This window comes from Peromyscus leucopus, chromosome 15 (assembly GCF_004664715.2).
Source record: "Peromyscus leucopus breed LL Stock chromosome 15, UCI_PerLeu_2.1, whole genome shotgun sequence".
Taxonomy (NCBI): Eukaryota; Metazoa; Chordata; class Mammalia; order Rodentia; family Cricetidae; genus Peromyscus; species Peromyscus leucopus.
Window position 1 is genome coordinate 17,489,521 of NC_051076.1, and position 20,138 is coordinate 17,509,658.

Sequence of the window (20,138 nt, forward strand, 5' to 3'; positions counted from 1 at the left end):
TTGATAAGGCAAGAGAATTGCTTCCAAAGTGTACCAAACCTTCTTCCAAGATGACTCTGAGAACAAACTCCACGGAAAGGTAGGAATCAGCATGTGAGGAAAATCCCAACAGAGGTACTAATTTGGAAAGCATGGAGCCCCAGGAGAGCTGATAAGGCTGGAGTGAGCGACAGCGGGACCACAAAAGAAAGGTGTGAGCCAACTTACAAGTCTCTGGGCATTGAACTGTGACCTTATGAATGAAGAACCATCCAAGGAGTTCCAAGTGCCATGATGGTTTTATACCTTATTACTGTGATTTTGGTAGTGGTAAAGGCAACAAATCAGACAAAAAGCACAAAGCATTTAGGATGCTGTTGTCTAATCCAGATGAGCAAAATATGTAAAGAATGCAAAATATTAACGGCAATGATGACGGAAAAGAAGAGTTGGATTTGAAAGCTGAGGAGGTAAAGCAGTGGAGATCAGTGAGAGTGAAGGAGAAGATGCAGTTACAGGGACTTCCAGTGTCTGCTTGGTGTTGGTAGAGAACTGTGATGTTTCCTTTAAAGCAAAAGGCTGCGAAGCTCTGAGTCTGTCCTGTTTGTGATGTGGTAGGATCTGTGCTCTGGCTTCCCAGATCAGGTGGACACTGGCCTAAGTGGCCAGCTGTGTGCCCAGCACAAGGCCTGTTTATCTGCTCACAGAGTAAGTTTGCCCAGCGGTCCCTCTGGCTTGCTGGTGACTTCTCTGCTGAGGACACACATGCGGTTTCAGCTCACAGCCATTCCTGGAGGAACACGCTGGTCCATCACCACAGAAGCATGACTATTGGTCTAAATATAGACATGCTTGTAGCCTCAGAGAAACAAAAGACCAGAAGTCAGGCTTCCAGTTACTTCAAGGAAATTCTAAGGTGATAGACTTGATAAATCAATGAATGTTATACTTCTCCCACCTGACAATTTGATCTGAAGATTAAGCTAGGACTACCTCAACTATGTTTCATTCCTCTCAACTTTAGTGGCTAAAGTCATTCTTAGCCCTTCCTACAGCCTCAGCCCATTGCAAGATATTCCTGGCCATCCTCATGGGACACATCACAGGTGCTAAGTACAGCAGGCTGTCTGGGCTGACACGCTGCAGGGATCCTCGAGTTTTCCTAACTCTCCTTCTGGCTTTCATCTGCAGCTACCATCTGTAAGGTCATCTAATTTGAACACCATGGGCACTGGGACCTGCCACCTTGGGTTTGCATCCTGGTGTTGCCATTTGTGAGTTATGGGATTTGAGGGCAGGTCATTAGCCTTTCTAAGATGCAGATTCTGCCCTCATCTGAAAAATGAAGACGACGAGGAGGAGGAGGAGCAGTGGTGGTGGAGGACAGATGACTCAGTGGTCAAGAGTCCTTGCTGCTTTTGCAGATCTGAGCTCAGTTCCCAGGAGCCATGCAGGCAGCTCACAGAGGCCTGTAACTTGAGCCCCAGGAAATCCAACAGCCTCTTCTGGACACCCCAACACATGTGGCATACACTCACACAGACACATACATATTTTTTAAAGAACAGTGTTAACTGGTCTATCTTATGGAGGTAACTGTGATGATTAAAAGTATTAATATTTATAAAGTAGCTAAAAAACACCTGGCACATAGCAAGCACTCAATAAACATAAGCTACTATGCCACTGCCATGGTACCTGATGGCCCTGGGATGCCTCTGGCGGGTCCTGTCATAGGTACCAAAGCTCTAGGAGTTCATCTTGGAGGAAGAGCCAATGCCCTCTTCCTTCTGTAATATGACACCAAGGGATAACAAAGCACCACAGCTTATACCCTATGTGTTCTGATTACCAATGGAACAGCTGACCTCTCACCTGTTGCACCCCCTGATCCTTCTCATGACATCTACTTCCAGAAGACCGGAGAAAGACACAAGTCCACTCACACTGGGCTAGAAGATGAGCAAGAGTGACAGGCATCGTGCAGGCCTCCCTTTCCTAGAGCTCTGCTACAGGGTCAGGTGGGTTCAGCCTGGCTCCAGCTCCATCCCTCAGGATGCACTTGGCCCCGAGGACTTCCTTCATCCTCAGCAGACTCAACCTGTCGAAGGGTGGAGTGGATGCTGAGGCTTTGAAAAGAACCAGGCTCCAGCGGCACCAAGGTTGGCGGTGGAGAACAATGACAAACTACATCCCAGACGGAAGAAGAGCACCGACGCAGGCCTTCAACGTACCCTGGATGATGAAATCTCGGTCCACACCCAGCACTAAGACGGGGGGGGGGGGGGACAGAAACGGAAAATCCAAGTGTGAAAGCACTTAACCAGTTCCTAGGAAGAACTCTAATAAGAAATGTGAGGTTCCTATATCAAAAGCTGTAAAACACTATTAAAGAAAAGAGTAGAGACAGGACGGGCTGTCGTCGAGAGGGCTCGCTTGGGAGGTGAACATGCTTGCCTTGGAACCCACGGAAAGGTGGGAGAGGAGAATCAATTCATTCAAGCTGTCCTCTGACCTCCATATGCACACCTTGGCATGCATATGGGCCTCCCCTACACAAACAATAATAAATAAAAGGTAAAGATTATGTTAAGAAAACAGATATCCATGGGGGCATACACCTGAAATCCCACCTGGGAACCTAGCTATGTAGTAATACTCAGCCGAGAAACAAGAAAAAAGAAAAACGAGAGGGAAGGAGAACTATGAAAGCAAAGAACTGCTCCATGTACTTCTGGGGGGAGGGCACTGAGACAGGGTTTCTCTGTGTGGCCCTGGCTGTCCTGGAACTGGCTCTGTAGACCAGGCTGGCCTCGAACTCAGAGATCTGCCTGCGCAAAGAAAGAAAAAAAAAGAAAAAAAAAAAAAAAAGAAAAAAGAAAGAAAGAAAGGAGACCACAGAGATGAGAGAAAGACAAGATAAGAAAAAAGAAACCTGAGAGAAAGAGAGAAAGAAAGAGAGAAAGAGAGAAAGAAAGAGAGAAAGAGAGAGAAAAAGAGAGAAAGAAAGAAAGAGAGAGAGAGAAAGAAAGAGAGAAAGAAAGAAAGAAAGAAAGAAAGAAAGAAAAAAAAAGAAAGAAAGAAAGAAAAAAAAGAAAGAAAAAAAAAAAAAAAAAAAAAAAAGAAAGAAACCTGTTTACCCCAAGTTGATCTACAGGTTTACTGCAACTGCAACAAAATCTAAGCATGTTTTTGTGATAATTAACAAAATGATTTTATATGAAACATAAAAGGCCAAGAATAGCTAAGACAATCTTAAAGGAAAACTGGGGCAAGCCCCCACTACCAGATGCAAGACAATCATAGGCACCGAGTCAGGACGGCACGGCACAGAGGCAGACTTCTGTCAGTGGCTGCAGAGCACACCCGGGAAATAAAGAAGCCTGTAGAAACCTGCTCAAGCACGTGCTGTCCTCTTGTTTATCAGAGTGACTGCATTGAAAGGCATATGGGGAAGAGATTTTTTCCCCTTTAAAAAAATATGGGCCGGGCAGTGGTGGCTCACACCTTTAATCCCAGCACTCAGGAGGCAGAGGCAGGCGGATCTCTGTGAGTTCGAGGCCGGCCTGGGCTACCAAGTGAGCTCCGGGAAAGGTGCAAAGCTACACAGAGAAACCCTGTCTCGAAAAACCAAAAAAAAAAAAAAAAAAAAAAAAAAAAAGCGGGGCATTCATATGGAAGAGCAATAGAAATGAGGTTCCTACCTTAGACCTCCCAGAAAGTTAGTCCACAAAGGCTGCAGAAACAAAAGGACCAAACATTGAACCTAGAGGATAATGTAGTAGACAATCTTCACATTCCTGAGGACATAGGATGTTTTCTAAAGTAGAACATAAAAAGCACAAACCGCCATGGCAGTGGTGGTGGATGTCTTCAATCCCAGGACTCAGGAGGCAGCAGTAGTCAGATCTCTGTGAGTTCAAGGCCAGCCTGGTCTACAGAGTGAGTTCCAGGATAGCAGGGTTCACACAGAGAAACCCTGTCTCAAAAAACCAAAAGGGGAAGGGGAAAGAATTCATCAAGGGCCCATTAAAAGTGAGAGCAAATCATGTTGTAGGAGAAGAAATCTACAAAAGGACTCAAATCCAGAATACACAAAGAATTCTATAAATCAGGGCTGAGGATGTAGTTCAGTCTCATCTAGCATGCAGTAAGTTCTGGGTTCGTCGATCCCAGCACCACACAAACTCAGAAGTGGTGACTCACACCTGTAATTCCAGCACCATACTCCTAGTATTCAAGACGCGACTGAGGCACGAGGATCAGAAATTCAGTCAGCCTCAGCTACACTGGAAATTCAAGACCAGCATGGGCTACAGAAGACCTTGCTTTAAACAAAAGTCATCACACAAACCAGGGGCTGGAGAGATAGCTCATCGGTTAAGAGCATGCACTGCTCTTCTAGATGACCTGGGTTCGATTCCCAGGACTGACATGGCAGTTGTCTATAACTTCAGTTCTAGGGGATCCAACACCTCTGCTGCCTTTTGTGGAAACCAAACACATAAGCACAAGCACTTACATTCATGAAGACAAGCATTCAAACACATAAAATAAAAATAACATTTTTAAAAATTCCATAAATGAATGAAATCAGTAAGGCAACAGTCTTCAAAGGGAAGGAGTAAGGACTGGGCATAGTGGCACTTGGAAGGCAGGGGCAGGCGGGTCTCTGTGAGTTCATGGCCTAGACTACCGACTGAGCTCCAAGCTAGCCAGGGCTACGGAGTAAGATCCTGTTTTTTAAAAAAGTAAATACAAAATAAAAATAGGAAAAGGAAAAAAAAAAAGGTGGGGGTGGGCAGTAAAAAAAGAATGTGTTAACAGCAAAACAGCATATGTGTATATGTGTATGTAGTCAATGCCAGTCCTAAGAGAAATGCCCACTAAAACTACAACTATTTACTACTAGCATCTGGATAATGTTCTATTTCACAGTCTGGGTGATAGTTGCATACATATTCACTTGAAAAAAAAGCCAAGTTGTACACTTAAGGATTTATATACTCCTCTATATATGGTACTTTAATTAAAATCATTACTAAAAAAGACAGAGACTTACTACTTTAAAGAAATGTGATGTGTGGGCCTTGTTTGGATCTTGATTCATACAAGCCAACTGTTTAAAAGAATTATGGCCATTGGGGGAATTCTGAACACTAACTGCACATTTGACGATAATTAAGGGGCTATTAACTATTTAGGTGTCATAATGGTACTATGGCAATGGTTTCTTTTTTTGTTTATGGCAGTACTGGGAATTGAAGCCACAGCTTCCAGCATTCCACAAAATCAGGCTACTCAGGAGGCTGAAGCAGAAGGATCTCAAGTTCAAGGCTTGACTGGGCTACAGACTGAATTCAAGGCCAGCCTGTGCACACTGGAGAGACCCTGTCTCAAAATAAAAAGTAAGCCGGGCGTTGGTGGCGTACGCCTTTAATCCCAGCACTTGGGAGGCAGAGCCAGGCGGATCTCTGTGAGTTCGAGGCCAGCCTGGGCTACCAAGTGAGTCCCAGGAAAGGCACAAAGCTACACAGAGAAACCCTGTCTTGAAAAACCAAAAAAAAAAAAAAATAAAAAAATAAAAAAAAAATAAAAAGTAAAGCATGCTGAGGAATAGATTTTAGTGGTAGAATAGTCCCCTGACATGTGCAAGACTCTTTAACCCCGCACTGGGGAAGCAGAAGCAGGTGTAGCTATGTGACTCTGTGAGTTTGAGGTTAGCCCGGTCTACATAACAAGCTGTAGACCAGCCAGGGCTACACAGGGTTATCCTGTCTCAAAAGGGAAAACAAACAAAACAACACCACCAAAAAACATCCCAGGTGGTGGCGCACGCCTTTAATCCCAACACTCGGGAGGCAGAGCCAGGCGGATCTCTGTGAGTTCGAGGCCACCCTGGTCTACAGAGTGAGATTCCAGGACAGCCAGGGTTACACCGAGAAACCCTGTCTTGAAAAACAGAAAAAAAGAAAGAAAAGAAAAGAAAGAGTATTTTTGGGACTGGAGAGACTGTTCAGTAGTTAAGAGCACTAGCTGTTCTTATAGAGGACCAGGATTTGGCTCCCAGCAACCACAAGGAAGCTCACAACTGTCTATAACTTCAGTTATTTGGGATCCGACACTGTCTTCTGGCCTATGTGGCACCACACACACCACACACACACACACACACACACACACACACATACATACATGCGCGCACGCGCATGCACACACATAATTTCAGGCAAACACTCATACACATAAATTAATATATATATATATATATATATATATTTTTTTTTTTTTTTTGAGACAGAGTTTTCCATGTAATAGTCCTAGCTGTCCTGGAACTGGAACTGGCTTTGTAGACCAGGCTGGCCTCGAACTCACAGAGATCCATCTGCCTGTCTCCCAAGTGCTGGGATTAAAGGCCTGTGCCACCACTACCTGGCATAAAATATTCTTTAAAGGCCTCTTTACCACCACCCATTTTCAAAATCTCTGAAAGAGAAGAAAACCTAAGCCAAGCTGCATGCTGACCTGTGCAACAGAGGGCACAGTGCCTATTCTTAGAGAGTGCATCCAGACAAGACAGAACAGCCACTTACCCTGGGCTGCTTACAATTTGTCTGTTTTTGTGAGCCCGGCACAGCTAGACAGTCGCCTGAAAACAACCTCAGTTGAGAAAATGCCCCCGTCAGACTGGACTGTAGGCAAGCTTATTCGGTGCGTTTTCTTGTTTGACGATTGATGTGAAGGGCCCAGCCTTCGATGGCAGCGCCACCCCCGGCAAGTGGTCCTGAGATATAGGAAAGCCAACTGAGCAAGCCAGGAGGGAGCAAGTCAGTCAACAGTGTTCCTCTGTGGCCTCTGCTTCAGTGCCTGCCTCCAGGTTCCTGCCTCGAGTTCCCACTCAGCCTTCCCTTAATAATGGACTGTGAGCTCTAAGAAGAAATCAATCCTCTCTTTCCCAAGTTGTTCTTGGTCATGGTCTTTATCATAGCAATAGAACACCAAACTAAGACAGCTGCCTTCTTTGGGGTATGCACCGTTCTAAGAGCTCTGAGCAGGCTGGCCGCCCTCCCTGAAGGGCAGCTCCCACAGCTTCTGGAGCTGACCTAGCCTACACATTCCCACTATACATCAAGCTTATGCCAAGTAGCTTCATCTCAGGCAAGTGTCTGTGGCCTCCTCTGCAAGCTGACCTGGCCAAAGGTGCTAACATAACAAATATGAACCAGGAGGTGGGGTTGGGGGTGGCACACACTTTAATCCCAGCACTGTGGAGGCAGAGGCAGATGGATCTCTGAGGTCAAGGCCAGACTAATCTACAGAGTTGGGCTCTAGGGCTTCTCAGACTACACTGAGAAACTCTTATCTCAAAAAAAAAAAAAAAAAAAAAAAACCAAAGAAGCAAACAAACAACAAAAAACCCAAAAGAAAGCAAAAAGGAAAAAGAAAGCAAGTATGCTGGGGGTGGGGGTTGGGGTGGCACATGCCTTTAATCCCAGCACTTGGGAGGCAGAGGCAGGTGGATCTCTGAGTTCGAGGCCAGCCTGGTCTACAGAGTGAGATCCAGGACAGGCACCAAAATGACACAGAGGAACCCTGTTTCAAAAAACAAACAAACAAAAACAAGTATGAATTCCTCAATGAATCTAGTCTGGCTCTTTGCAACTCCAAAATCCTAGGCCCAAACAACTTGGTCTAGAGACAGATGCAAACACAAAATTGACTTGGTGGGGCCTCTTGATTTAGAGTTTCTTGGGAAGACTTCAGCTGTGAGAGCTTTCCTACTTATAGGTGGGTAATTCCTTCCTGCTCTCCTTTGCCACTTTCTGGAGTAGTGTCTGGATTTGGTTGAGTCTACAGGTTACACCTGGCCTCGTGTATCATCTACCAGGCAGATTATTTGCATTCCAACTGGATTCCTTGGAGAAGTGAACTGCATCTTCAAAAAGGCATTTCAGGCATCCTGTGGCAGCTTTAGAAGTAAGGAAATCCTCGTAGTATCCCTCAGTGGTCCCTTATTTACTACTAATCAGTCTGGTGAAATGGTATGGGCATCAAAGGGCAAAGTCCAAGGCTTCACATACACAGACAACAGCCAGGCACAGACATTAATTTACAGGACTTGCTTCATGTTTTCTTTTAACCTTGAAGGGATTAAACAATGACTTCCATTCATAGTCTACCAACAGCTATCTCTGAAAAGTAGCATATTGTAAGGTTGAGTACCCAGCTCTGTCATACACAAACTGTGTGACCTCAAATTTTCTGGGCTTCAGTTTATCACCTGTAAAATGGCACCAATTGTATTTCATAAGGCTGATGGGAAAAGCAAAATAGGATGATACATGTAAGCCGTGTAGAACAATGCCTGGCCAATAGTGTTGGCTTTTAGTCTTATTTAGTGATTATGAAAGCTCTGTTATGGACATCTCTTATCATAGAAAAGAAAGGCTAAAATGGAAGCAAGGGCTGGAAGGATGGCTCAGGTGATAAAGAACTTGCTGCCAAGCCTGAGGACCTGAGTTCCATCCCCAGTACTTACATGGTACGAGAGATCCAACTCCCTGAGGTTGTCTCTGACAGCTCCATCGCATACAAAATAAACAAAATACAATACTAAAAAACAGCAGAACCAGCAGCCACCAGGAAACAAGAACAGTATTGTTCTAATTCTGCCTAAACCCTACCAACAAATTTATATCTATGCCATAGTATTTGACAATAACCTAGCATCAGGAGCAGACATTATGAGATAAGGAATCTAAGGGATATCAGGAAACTGGGCATTCTCACCTTTCAGAAATGCATATAGAAAGTCTATGTTCAGAAGAAGCAATTCCCATCACTGTTACATAGAATCTGCAAGCCCTAGTCTGACCTAGCCATGGGTTTCTTACACTAGCCTCAAGAAGTACTCAGCTATGGTTTGTTATGTTGTCAATCACTGGCATTATGGCCTCTCTCATTAAAAAAAAAAAAAAAAAGACCCAGGAAGATTAAGATAGGTTAGCACACGTAAGCCACTCAGAACTGTCTCATGTAGTGGACTCACACTCACTATGCAGCTGAGGATGACTCTGAACCTCTCATCTGCCTCCAGCTCCCAAATGCTAGGATTATAGACATATGTCACCACAAATGGCTTGATGGCCTCTCATTCAACAAACTGTTTTTTAAATTCAGGCTATTTTTTTTTTTCTTTTTCAGTTTTTCAAGACAAGGTTTCTCAGTGCAGTTTTGGTGCCTGGTGCCATCCTGGATCTTGCTCTGTAGACCAAGCTGGTCTCGAACTCGGAGAGATCTGCCTGCCTTTGCCAAACAAATGCTGGGATTAAAGGCGTGCGCCACTGCCACCCGGCAAATTTAGGCTATTCTATTTCACATTTGCCTATATGTTTAATGTTACTAAAGAGCACACTTATTATTAAAGAGCACAGTTTTAATATTTTATTTGGTGCTGGAGATTGAACTCAAGGCCTTCTACATGCTCTATCATTGACCTACAGCTCCAGCAACCATTTTACACTTTTAAAAGATTTATTTCATGTGTACGAATGCTTGGCTGCATGTATGTATGCGAATGCTTGGCTGCATGTATGTATGCCTGGTACCCTCAGAGGTCAGAGAAGGGGTCAGACCCCCAGGAAGTGTAGGTACAGATGGTTGTGAGCTATCACATGGACGCTGGAAATAGAACCAGGTTCCTTTGTAAGAAAAAGTGCTCTAAAGTGCTGAGCCATCTCCCCAGCCCCTATAACAATTTTAAAATAAGAATAATGAACTAGAAAATCCAGATATCCTTTTAATAAATTTTTTAAGGCAAGTCTCACTAGGTAGTCTTGAGTAGTCTAGAATGATGTAGACCAAGCTTGTCTCTGACTCACAGAGATTCTCCTGCCTCTGCGTCCTGACTGCTGGGATTAAAGGAATTCGCCACATACCCCATCCAATTTTTTAAAACTTTATAAATAATTACTTCTTTAAAATTTTTTTAAATATCTACTAGTCTAGTATCTCCATACAGACTGTGTATACATATTTTTAATAGCTATAATTTATTTAAGTCATAATTGTCCCATAATTATTTATGAGTTATGACAATGCCAGAGAGATGAAGAATACATTTGAACTGTGAATAAGGAAGACTGCCCAGAGGGTCTTTTATCTAAGAATCTATGCAGGGACTCCCAGGGCTCTTAATTATTTATCTACTTTTCAAAGTTAATAAATAGAAATGCCTTTCTACTCTTTATCCCCAAGACGAATTTAGCCACGTGTGATGGTGTGTGTGTGTATGTGTGTGTGTGTGTGTGTGTGTGTGTGTGTGTGTGACTGTCAAGTGCCTGTGTGATGGAGTGTGTGTCTATGACAGTGTGTATGTGGAAGACAGCAGCCTGAGAATTAGGAGAGTCAGGTTATGTAGAGGAAAGTCTTAAAAACAAATACAGAATACACACAGCACTGCTTTATCTGTCATGTTTTTATTAGGATCAACTTCTCATATTTTGATTATTTTTTAGTATTCTTTTAAAAACACTCGTTGTTGGTTTTGGGTTGTTTTTTCCAAACAGGGCTTCTCTATGTAGCCCTGGCTGTCCTGGAACGTGCTCTGTAGACCCACCTGCCTCTCTCTCCCAAAATGCTGGGAACACTAATGTTTTAAAAGCATAACATTATTACAAAAAGAGCAAATTTATCTATCATCTTCATAGCCCAAATAAACCCTGTTGACATTTCAAAATATATTGACAGTTAGCAAATTTGAACAGTAAGGAAAGTTTTACTAAGTCCTCCACAAAAAGTCACTGTCTACACAATTCTGTTCTAGCAGGAATGTAGTTATATATACTTACTCATTTCCCAAGAAGAATCCTATTATAAAGTGTTTGTAACGTTCCTTCTTTATGTAACACGGTATCTGGCTTCTGTGTTCTCACCAGCCCAGGTGATTTCCTTTTCCACAGATACTATACTTCAGTGAGTGTCCCTGCACGGGTTAGTGTCACAGTTTAAAAATGTGGTGCTACCTCAAGGCTGGTGAAGCAATTATAAAACTACTTCAAGCAATCCCTCTTAGCTGTGTGGTGGGAGAAAAGTAAGTTGCTCGTGTAGTTCACTTCCTTCAGAAAATTTCCCCAGATGCTATTATTTACACCAAATGGGTCTCTCAACAGCTGGAGACAACTACTGAGGAAAAGGCTACTTTTCTCTGGGACAAAGGTGGATGCATGCTCACCTTTGAATTCAAAGGCCTCTGTCTTCCCGGTGAGATTCACCTGGTGTCCTCACCCTGTCTACTGCCCACTGCAAGGATGGATGTTTATAGAGAGGAGGAAATAAGCAAGTGCTGCATGGGAGATCTGCATGGGAGGATGGATAAAACTGCTGAGTGACTGGGCCTCCCTCCTCTCACCGAGGCCGACAGATTGTCTGCATTTGGCTGCATACGACCAAGGCTGCATGGCAGAGTTGAGGTAGAAAAGCGGCTCAAGTCCTCAGCTCAATATTAAAGCGACTTGACATCTTTGTACTGAATGCCCTCAAATCCTTAAATGATGGAAGGTTTAAATTTATCTTGAAACACATGGAAGCTCACAACTGCCTGTAACTCTAGTTCCAGTGGATCTGACACCTTTATACAGACATACATGCAGGCAAAAACACCAATGCACGTGAAATAAAAGTCAATTTTAAAAAGTGACACCGTGTCTGAGGGACAGTGAAGTCAAATGGCTGTACAGAGTCAGGAAACTGACCAAGTCCTCTGACTCCAGGACATTCCCATATTCAGTCCTGATTCTGCCCAACTTACCTCGTTAAGTTCAGCTTACCACTGTACAACCTCAAATAAAGAAAAGGTAGTAGGAGCTGGTGTACTGGCGCATGCTTGGAATCCCTGCACTCGGGAAGGTAAGGCAGATGGACAGGAGTTCTAGGCTACACTGAGCTTCTGTATGGTAAACAATACTCTACTCCCAACTCCTAAATTTAAATCTTGACAGAAACATAATTACCAGTTTAACCAACATCTGTGAAAATTTACTTTTGTGTTTTATTATAAACACCTACATATTCAAAACATCTCCACTTCCAAAAATGTGGTATTTTTTTTAGTTTTAAGGATTAGAAATGCTGCCTTGGAATATACCAGTCACTTGTCATTACTGTTTCCTGAATTGCTTTCTAATCAATCAGGACTGATACAGATGAGTTTACTGTTGTCAATGTTTTCTTTCACAGTTTTTGGTTTTTCGAAACAGGGTTCTGGCTGTCTTGAAACTCAATCTGTAGACCAAGCTGATCTCAAACTCCCATAGATCCTCCCGTCTCTGCCTCCCAAGTGCACCACCACCCACTGGCGATTTTCAAACTCTTTAAAGAGAATTTTTTTTTTTAGGTTTACTTATTTTTCCTTTAAATGTGTTTGAATGTTTTACCTGCATGCATGTATGTACATCACGTGCATGCCTGTTGGAACCCTGGAACTAGGGTTACAGATGGTTCAGGTGCTGAGACTCCAACTTGGATCTTCTGCAAGAGCAACAAGTGTTCTGCCGTGCCAGCTCATCTCTCCAGCCCTCAAAGCCTTCTGAGAAGAGAAGAAATGCATTTACTTTATAAAACCCAGACGTGTATTTGTCATTGAAACAAAAGCCTCACAAAATAAGCACCCTATCTTCAGGTGACTTACTTGAATATTTATGCTTGTATAATTTTCTACTTTACTTTAAAAAAAAAAACACTAATTATGGCTCAGCACATTGATTTCACAAATGGGTTATGACCCATGGTTTGAAAAGCACTACATTAAGATGAGTACACACACATTCTGCCCTCGAGGCATTCATGTATTTGCTGGCAGTCTCTTATGTACACAGTCCCTAGACAACCCGAAGACTTGGAAAGGCCTTAGTGTCAATTACTTCAATAACCTCCAAGTAGCAGATTCTGCAGCATCCCCGACAGGGTGACACACCCCAAAGCCTTTGCTTTCCGGGGGCAGGGGGCAAAGCTGAGTGACAGAATACAGCTTAGCACAAATGAAGTCCTTGCTTCCCTACCACTGCCAAACAAACAGGACTGGAAGTTACCTTTCATGTGGTACCTACCATATTTACAGTCCCATACAATAGTGCAGAAGTTAATCAAGTACCTAAATACAGACACAATTTTTTCCCCGGAGACACAATTTGTACTTAATACTAGGACCCAGCTTTTGTAGGAGGAAGGAAGAAGAAAGCCAGGAGACAAGAGGTCTCAAAAAGGTCCCTTAGTGACCTCAAGGAGTGTCAGTGAATGAGATTATATGCAGTCTTCAGTATTGGGGAGAAACCAGGAAATTATACTCACAGTAAAGGCTGGCAGGCTAGAAGCCAGGAAACGCTCCCTAAGGAGGTTCAAAAGGAGCTGTGTCTTGACAGAGAAACTCCATACAATCGGACTGGCAGGGCAGAGGGGAGGTCTTCAGAAGAAACAAGCCCACCACACTCAGTGGCAGTAACAAAGGGTTCACAGATGGCAAGTGGTAAAACCTTTCCATAGACATGCACAGTGTACAATGTGTAGCACATAATTTGTGAGTTAACTAAAAATAAAATAAAAACAAGACGCTTTTGAGAAGAGAGCTAGCCAAAAAGAAAGACTGAGAGAAGACCAGATCCGCCTGTGGAAATCAAGACAATTATAGATCTTTATACCCTGTGGGTAACAGGACATTACTAAAGGTTTCTGAATGTGGAGAATAGTATTTCAAAATTATTAATGGGCAAGTGGCACTGAAACCTGTCTCTAAAAAGACCTCGAGTTCAGACAACAGGTTCCCATCCTCTGTTTTACTATAAATAATACAAATGTATACATGTATATGGACTTTAGCAATTCAAAATGTTTTAGGAGCAGCCTTGGTTGCCTGCCCCTAAGGAAGAAAAGCTGAGGTATACATACTGAGCTTGGGTGGCAATGAAATCCTATTTATTGTTCCTTCCATCCTTCTCCTTTTGTTATTGAGTGTGAGCCTGGCCTGTAGTTAAACGGTTCTTTTCTTTATAAAAGCTATAGACTTTATTCAAAGTAAGCTGCAGACCTGATTCATCCTCAAGGCTGCTGGGGACTTACCAGATGACTATAAACTATTTTGCAAAGAGTAAATTTTGCCTAAACAATAACAACCTTTATGTTAATGAGATTTCTAAAGTAGCTATACAGGGATCTGTGGAGGCATTAACTATCTAGTAATTCTGGCTCTGCTGGATATACTGTCTGTGCCCTGTAACCTCAGCTAGAACCAAGGTCTGCCTCAGGTGAATACAAGCACGGTATGTGAGTCACCTTGCAATTACAGCTGACACCTGAAAGCATGAGAAACTCCGCCCTGGTCTTTCTGTCTCTCTTCCCCGTCTCAGGATGAACAGAGATCAAGATTCTTGACAAATCATAGGATAATTTTTATTGCACTTCTAAATTGAAAAGGACTACCTCCAAAGGCCTCAAAATTACTGAGTTGTGAGTATCGTAAATTTTAGGGACATAAGATGTATTGCTTGAGGCTGGTTTTTATTTCTCCTCCCAAAGGGAAGTCACCAAGGACTTCCTAAACTTCAGAGAAAACATCTGTACATACCAGATCTACAGGCTACCAACCATACACATGTAACTGATGAGGGGGTCCTGTGGACCATTCACCACTGAGTAACATTCAGCCCAGTTCTCTGCTGCTGTTATTTCTCCATCCAAGAAAGCCGCGAAACCACACTGAGACAGTGAAACCCCGGTCACTTGAAAATGTCAAGCCAGGCTCTGCATCGACGCCTGACTCCCCCTCTGTGTGAGAGGAAGCAGGAACCAGGACCAAGGCATCTGAGCGAACACTTAAAAGGAACACAAAACAAAAACAGCCAAACTCCACAGCCAAGTGCCTCCGTTCCTCTGCCCAGACTTCTTGCCCCACCAGACAGGCAGTGACAGCCGACTTCGCCTTCTCAGGGTGGAGCACGGTCTCCTCTGCTGTCACCTCCCCTGTCCTTTGGTGACTCGGGTACGACAACTGTGGGTAGTGCTTGGCTGTGGAAGTTCAAGTGTTTCCACCCTAAAAAACGAGGCAGTGGTTAATCCCGGGTGCAGAGAGCCTCACGCCAGTGGACGGGGGCCTAGCACACCCTTGTGCCTGACGTCGCAGCTGCAAAACCAGGCCGCCGGCCGGCCACACCCTGGCCCGTGCCAGTGCGTCCGCGGGCCCCTCCACGCCAGCTGGTCGCTGCTTTCTGGGTCACTCCGGGTGCACGGCGAGGACGCGAACTCGACCTCCCACCCCGCGGGGCCCCGGAGGCTTGGCAGCGAACTTCCTGCGGGGCCGAGCTCGCTCGCCAGGCCCCGGGCACCGGGGCGGCCCTCGCACAGCCGGGCCAGGTCGTGCTGGGTCACACCCGACCCGGGGCCGGACCCCCCGCCCCCGGCACGCCCTCGCCGGCACCCCACACGGCCTTACCCGGGCTGCCGGACGCACACGTGCTGGGTGACAGCCCCCTATAGGTTCCATACCTGCTGCCGGAAGTGAGCGAGGAGGGCAGTATAGGCATTTCCTGTGACGCCAGCGCCCGGACTCCATTAGGCAGCAGCTGGGGGAAGAATCAACACACCAGGGAGCGGAGCGGTGCGGACCGAGCACCGAGGCGGCCGCTGCCTCCGCCGCCGCCGCCTCCGCCGCCGCCGCCGGGCCTCCCGCTTCGAGCCCGCGCCCCCGCCAGTGCCCGCGAGCCCCGGGCCGCGCCGCGAGCGCCTCCGGAGGGGGGGGGAAGGGCCCGGTCCTCCTTCTCCCCCTCCTCCCGCCCCACCGACCCCCGCCGCGCCCCGCCGGCCTCCCACCACGGCCTCTCTCGGCGAGGAAACTCTGGCCTCCGCTTCCTCCTCCTCCGACTCGGACGCCGGCGGAGCCTCCCCGCCCCCGCGGAAGAAGCCCCGAGCCTCGGCGGCGGAGGGAGCAGGAGAGCCCGGGGCCTCGGCCGGCCGAGCAGGCCTCCCCCCCCCGCCCTCGCCTCGCCCTCGCCGGCCGCCGCCTCCTCCTCCGTGGTGGTGGTGGTGGGACTGCCTCCGGCCGCCCCCGCCGCCCCCCAGCGGAGCAGCGGCCACAGCCTGGTCAGCGGCGGCAGCATGCAGGCCAACGGGGCGGGAGGAGGCGGCGGCGGGGGCGGCGGGGGCCAGGGCCAGACCCCGGAGCTCGCCTGCCTGTCGGCGCAGAACGGGGAGTCGTCCCCCTCGGCGGCGTCCGCGGGGGACCTGGCCCACGCCAACGGGCTCCTGCCTGCCGCCCCCTCCGCCGCTGGCAACAATAGCAACAGCCTGAGTGTCAATAACGGGGTTCCCGGCGGGGCCGCCGCGGCCTCCGCCACCGCCGCCGCCGCCCTGGCCACCCCCGAGCTGGGCAGCAGCCTCAAGAAGAAGAAGCGGCTCTCGCAGTCGGATGAGGATGTCATTAGGCTCATAGGACAGCACCTCAATGGCCTGGGGCTCAAGTAAGTGTCCGTCCTCTCCAACTGGGGAGGGCCAGGCCGGGGCCGAGCCGCCGGGAGGGTTGTGGGGGGACCCCCGGGGCCCCGTGCGCAGGAGGCCGCGGACCGACAGCCCCGGGAGGAGCGGAAGGGAGCTCGAGGGGAACGGATCGGCCTGGTGTCGTGAAAGCAGCCGAACCGTCTGGGCTGGGGAGGGGTAGTGGAAGCCCAGAGTGACCCCTCCCCACGCACCTCCAGAGCGGGATTGTCAGTCGGAGAAGGCGGCCACCGAGGGTGTTGATGCTGGGGGAGGGGAGGGGTGGATCAGAGCGGTGGAAATAATGAACCTTGGAGGATTTGTTTTTCAAGTGTGTCTCAGAGGCATCTTTGTGGGACACCTCCCCACCCCCACCCCTGACCGACAACAGCCCAGGCAAACCACCAATCAGGAAGGACAGTCGCCTACAAGTGTTTATGGGAACTAAGGGGCTGGGATGATTTGGAAAGAGGCTGTCGAGTAAAGCTGGTGGGAATAATGAAGAAAAAGACAGGGAGTTGAAGTCCGGCAGAGGCTGTGTGTGTACTGAAGGCCTAGCACTAGTGAAATCCCCACTTCAAAGCCAAGAAGGCTGCCTCTGAAAAAGTGATACCTGGTCTGGTGAATCTTTCTTTTTCAAATACAGGTTCAGTGGCCTTTAACTTAGGGTGAAGGTAGACAGAGGGATTAATCAAAACTCACTGTTTTGTACCCACACAAAAGAAGAACTAAGGGAGTTGAAGTAGGGTTGGTGGGAGTGCCCTGGAGAGCCAGAAGGAGCTGATGGGAGTCAACACGCCACAGTTTCCTAGCTTCAGAGGGAAATTTCAAATAAACTCTCAGGCTGAAGTGTCGGGGTGTTGTTGTTGTTGTTGTTGTTGTTGGTGGTGGTGGTGGTGGTGGTGGTGGGTGTGCGTGCACTCGCATGTACTTGTTGGGAATTGGGGAGAACAGCCTTTAGTCAGAGTGACAGAAGTATTTTGATTCTCAAGCTGAGCATTGCAGTGTTGAGCTGGAAAATGAGGAGCACTAAAGAAACACAGAGTAAAGCCATCAGCACAAATAGATGACTGCTGAATGAAGGCTTGGATAACAGTCTCTGGTAAATGAAACCACATTCGATGAGTTAAGCACCCAAAGAAAACTCTAGAAAGATTTCACTTTATTCCCTAAAGGAAAAGGGTAAGCGTGAAAATAAATTGTGTGAATGCTAAGAGGACGCATTATTGAGGGAAGCGGCAAGCTGACAGCAGCGTGCGGAAGTAGCTCGTGCCTGTTTGGAATCTACACCGTAGTAAATTGGCTATTTTTAGTATGAAGAGAAAGGAAGTGGGTTTTGATGCTGGATTTGTTTTAATTTTAAAGATTGACCTAGCAGAATTTCCATATAAGCAAAATATCTGGAAGGAAAGCTCTACCTAACACAGTCCATCTGTCATCTTGTAGTTTAGTTTATCTTTGAAAATGCTGGGCCATAGATAGTTTCTAGATCCTAGTTTTGTTTGACCGTTTGGTTAGAGCACATTTTAGAAATTGTATACACTCCTTTAAACTACTGAAACATTAAATGGCAGAAGTAGGAAGAACTGAATTAATGGTTTCAAGAAAGATTTTTAACTTTAAATGTAGGTGACATTTTAAATCGTTTATTTAACCAAGTGCTCTAAAGGTTTTTTTCCCTCACGAAGTTGTAGACACTAGTTCATTAGGAAGAGCCCATCCCTAAAGTTGGTCAGGTCTTTTTTACATTGTGTCTCTCCTGCAGCCAGACTGTTGACCTCCTCATGCAAGAGTCAGGATGTCGTTTAGAACATCCTTCTGCTACCAAATTCCGAAATCATGTCATGGAAGGAGACTGGGATAAGGTAAAGTAGGGCATACAGAGCTGTATGACTGCTACTAAAATTATGTATGTGATGGACATTTTGTGACATTTTTGTTTTTCTTTTATATCAATTTTTGCAGGCAGAAAATGACCTGAATGAACTAAAGCTTTAGTGCATTCTCCTCATGCTATTGTGGTAAGAGGCGCACTTGAAATCTCTCAAACGTTGTTGGGAATAATTGTGGTAAATACACTTTTGTTCTTAGTTTCACATTTATGCTTATTTTAGGTTATTGATAACTATAGCATCTGATCTTAAGAGGCTTAAAAGTAAATTTTATGTAATTTATAAATAAGGATGAGTTGTTTATGGTTGTAAGCTATGAACTTTAAGTTTTTTTATGTCATACTTAGTAAGTGTGTCATTTGAAACTAATTTAATCTCTATAAAAATGTAAACATCTTCCTGCTTTTAGTGCTGTTAATAGGAGCCTTGTATTGTTAGGGTCAAGGATAAATTATACTTTTATATTATTCAAAATACTGAATGTGTTTGTTGAAGAGAAAATGTTTGGGTATGTGTATAATGTTTAGCCTGAAGAAGCTGGTACATTATTTTTTTGATCATTTTAATTACATAGTCAAGCCAAATTATTAGTTGGTGTGCCTACCATTTTCTTTCATTCAAGTTATAAAAGTGTCAAAGTTTGTATGTGTCACTTTGAGGGGTTTAGGTGCAGATTTGACCATTGGACCCTGCTTACTATTTTTATTTTCTTGTCAAAATCTGTTTAGTAGTTCACCCTGTTAACCTCCTTCATTAACCTTGATGGGTTTTGTTTTGTTTTTTTTATGCGGATGGGTTTTAATTCTTTAGGAAGTGATACATTGTTTTGTTTTGAGCACTAGTGATTAGAAAGCATGAAGAATCGGCTGCTGGCTTATAGACTTCCAGCTGATTCATTTATTGTCAAAGGCAGTTTCCTGTCGTTGGGGGAGGGAAAGAAGGAGACTAGGAAGTGGAATAGGGAAGCCAGCTGTTTGTTAAATATTAGTAAGTGACCATTAGCATTTTGGTGTGTTTATTTTTTTTTTAAATTGGGTCAAACATTAACCTTTTTTACCTTTGTCTGTAAACTTAATAGAGCCATGTTTTTTTTTTTTCTTTTAAAAAACCTTACTACAAAATCGTTTCAAAATTCTCTACAAAAATATAATCTTAGAAAGTAGGCTTCAGGAAATTAAAAGTCTAAAGAAGTATGACAAACTGTGTAGTTAAATTCATGGTTCTGTTCTTTCAATAAATACCCAAAGCATTAAAAAATTTAAATGAGTACAAAGTCAAATGATTTAACTTAAGAAACAAACAATTCCATAGAATAATTTAAAATAAAAATGAGCTAAAGTAAGCATCCATATTTGAAGGGATTAAATTTTTTTTCAGGAAATAGAAAGTGTCCTCAATTGGTATGTCTGGGGTTTAAAACCTAAGTGTATTTTAATTGAGCAGTTACACATTTTTGGCTCAGTCTGAATGAGCTAAAAGAGAATAAAATGGCCAAAATAAGAATTGGGGTTTATTGGTGGCTATGAAGAAACTTATTTGTGGAGTATTCTGATGTAATTTCTTAGAGTATGTTTTCATTTTTTTAAGTTTATCCAAATTATATGTATACTCTAATAGCCAAAAATTTAATGGATTCACTTCTTTTAAAATTTTATTCGTAATAATTTTGAGACTTCTGCTTGGATTTAGATTGACTCATTAGAAACTTCAGTAGAAGCAACATGTAAATTGAAGAAAGATAGTTCTAGA

At 44.9% G+C, this 20,138-nt stretch overlaps 1 protein-coding gene across 1 annotated transcript in view; it reads left to right on the forward strand.

The window, feature by feature from the left end:
- The first annotated feature begins 15,587 nt into the window (after nucleotides 1-15,587).
- The window catches only part of Wdr26 (WD repeat domain 26), a 42,670-nt gene continuing 38,119 nt past the window's right edge, over nucleotides 15,588-20,138 (forward strand). Inside the window, 4 exon segments of the mRNA XM_028861094.2 lie at nucleotides 15,588-16,484; nucleotides 18,263-18,362; nucleotides 18,463-18,487; nucleotides 18,490-18,518. Of these exon segments, the coding sequence (XP_028716927.1) occupies nucleotides 16,123-16,484; nucleotides 18,263-18,362; nucleotides 18,463-18,487; nucleotides 18,490-18,518 (516 nt within the window). The 5' untranslated portion in view covers nucleotides 15,588-16,122.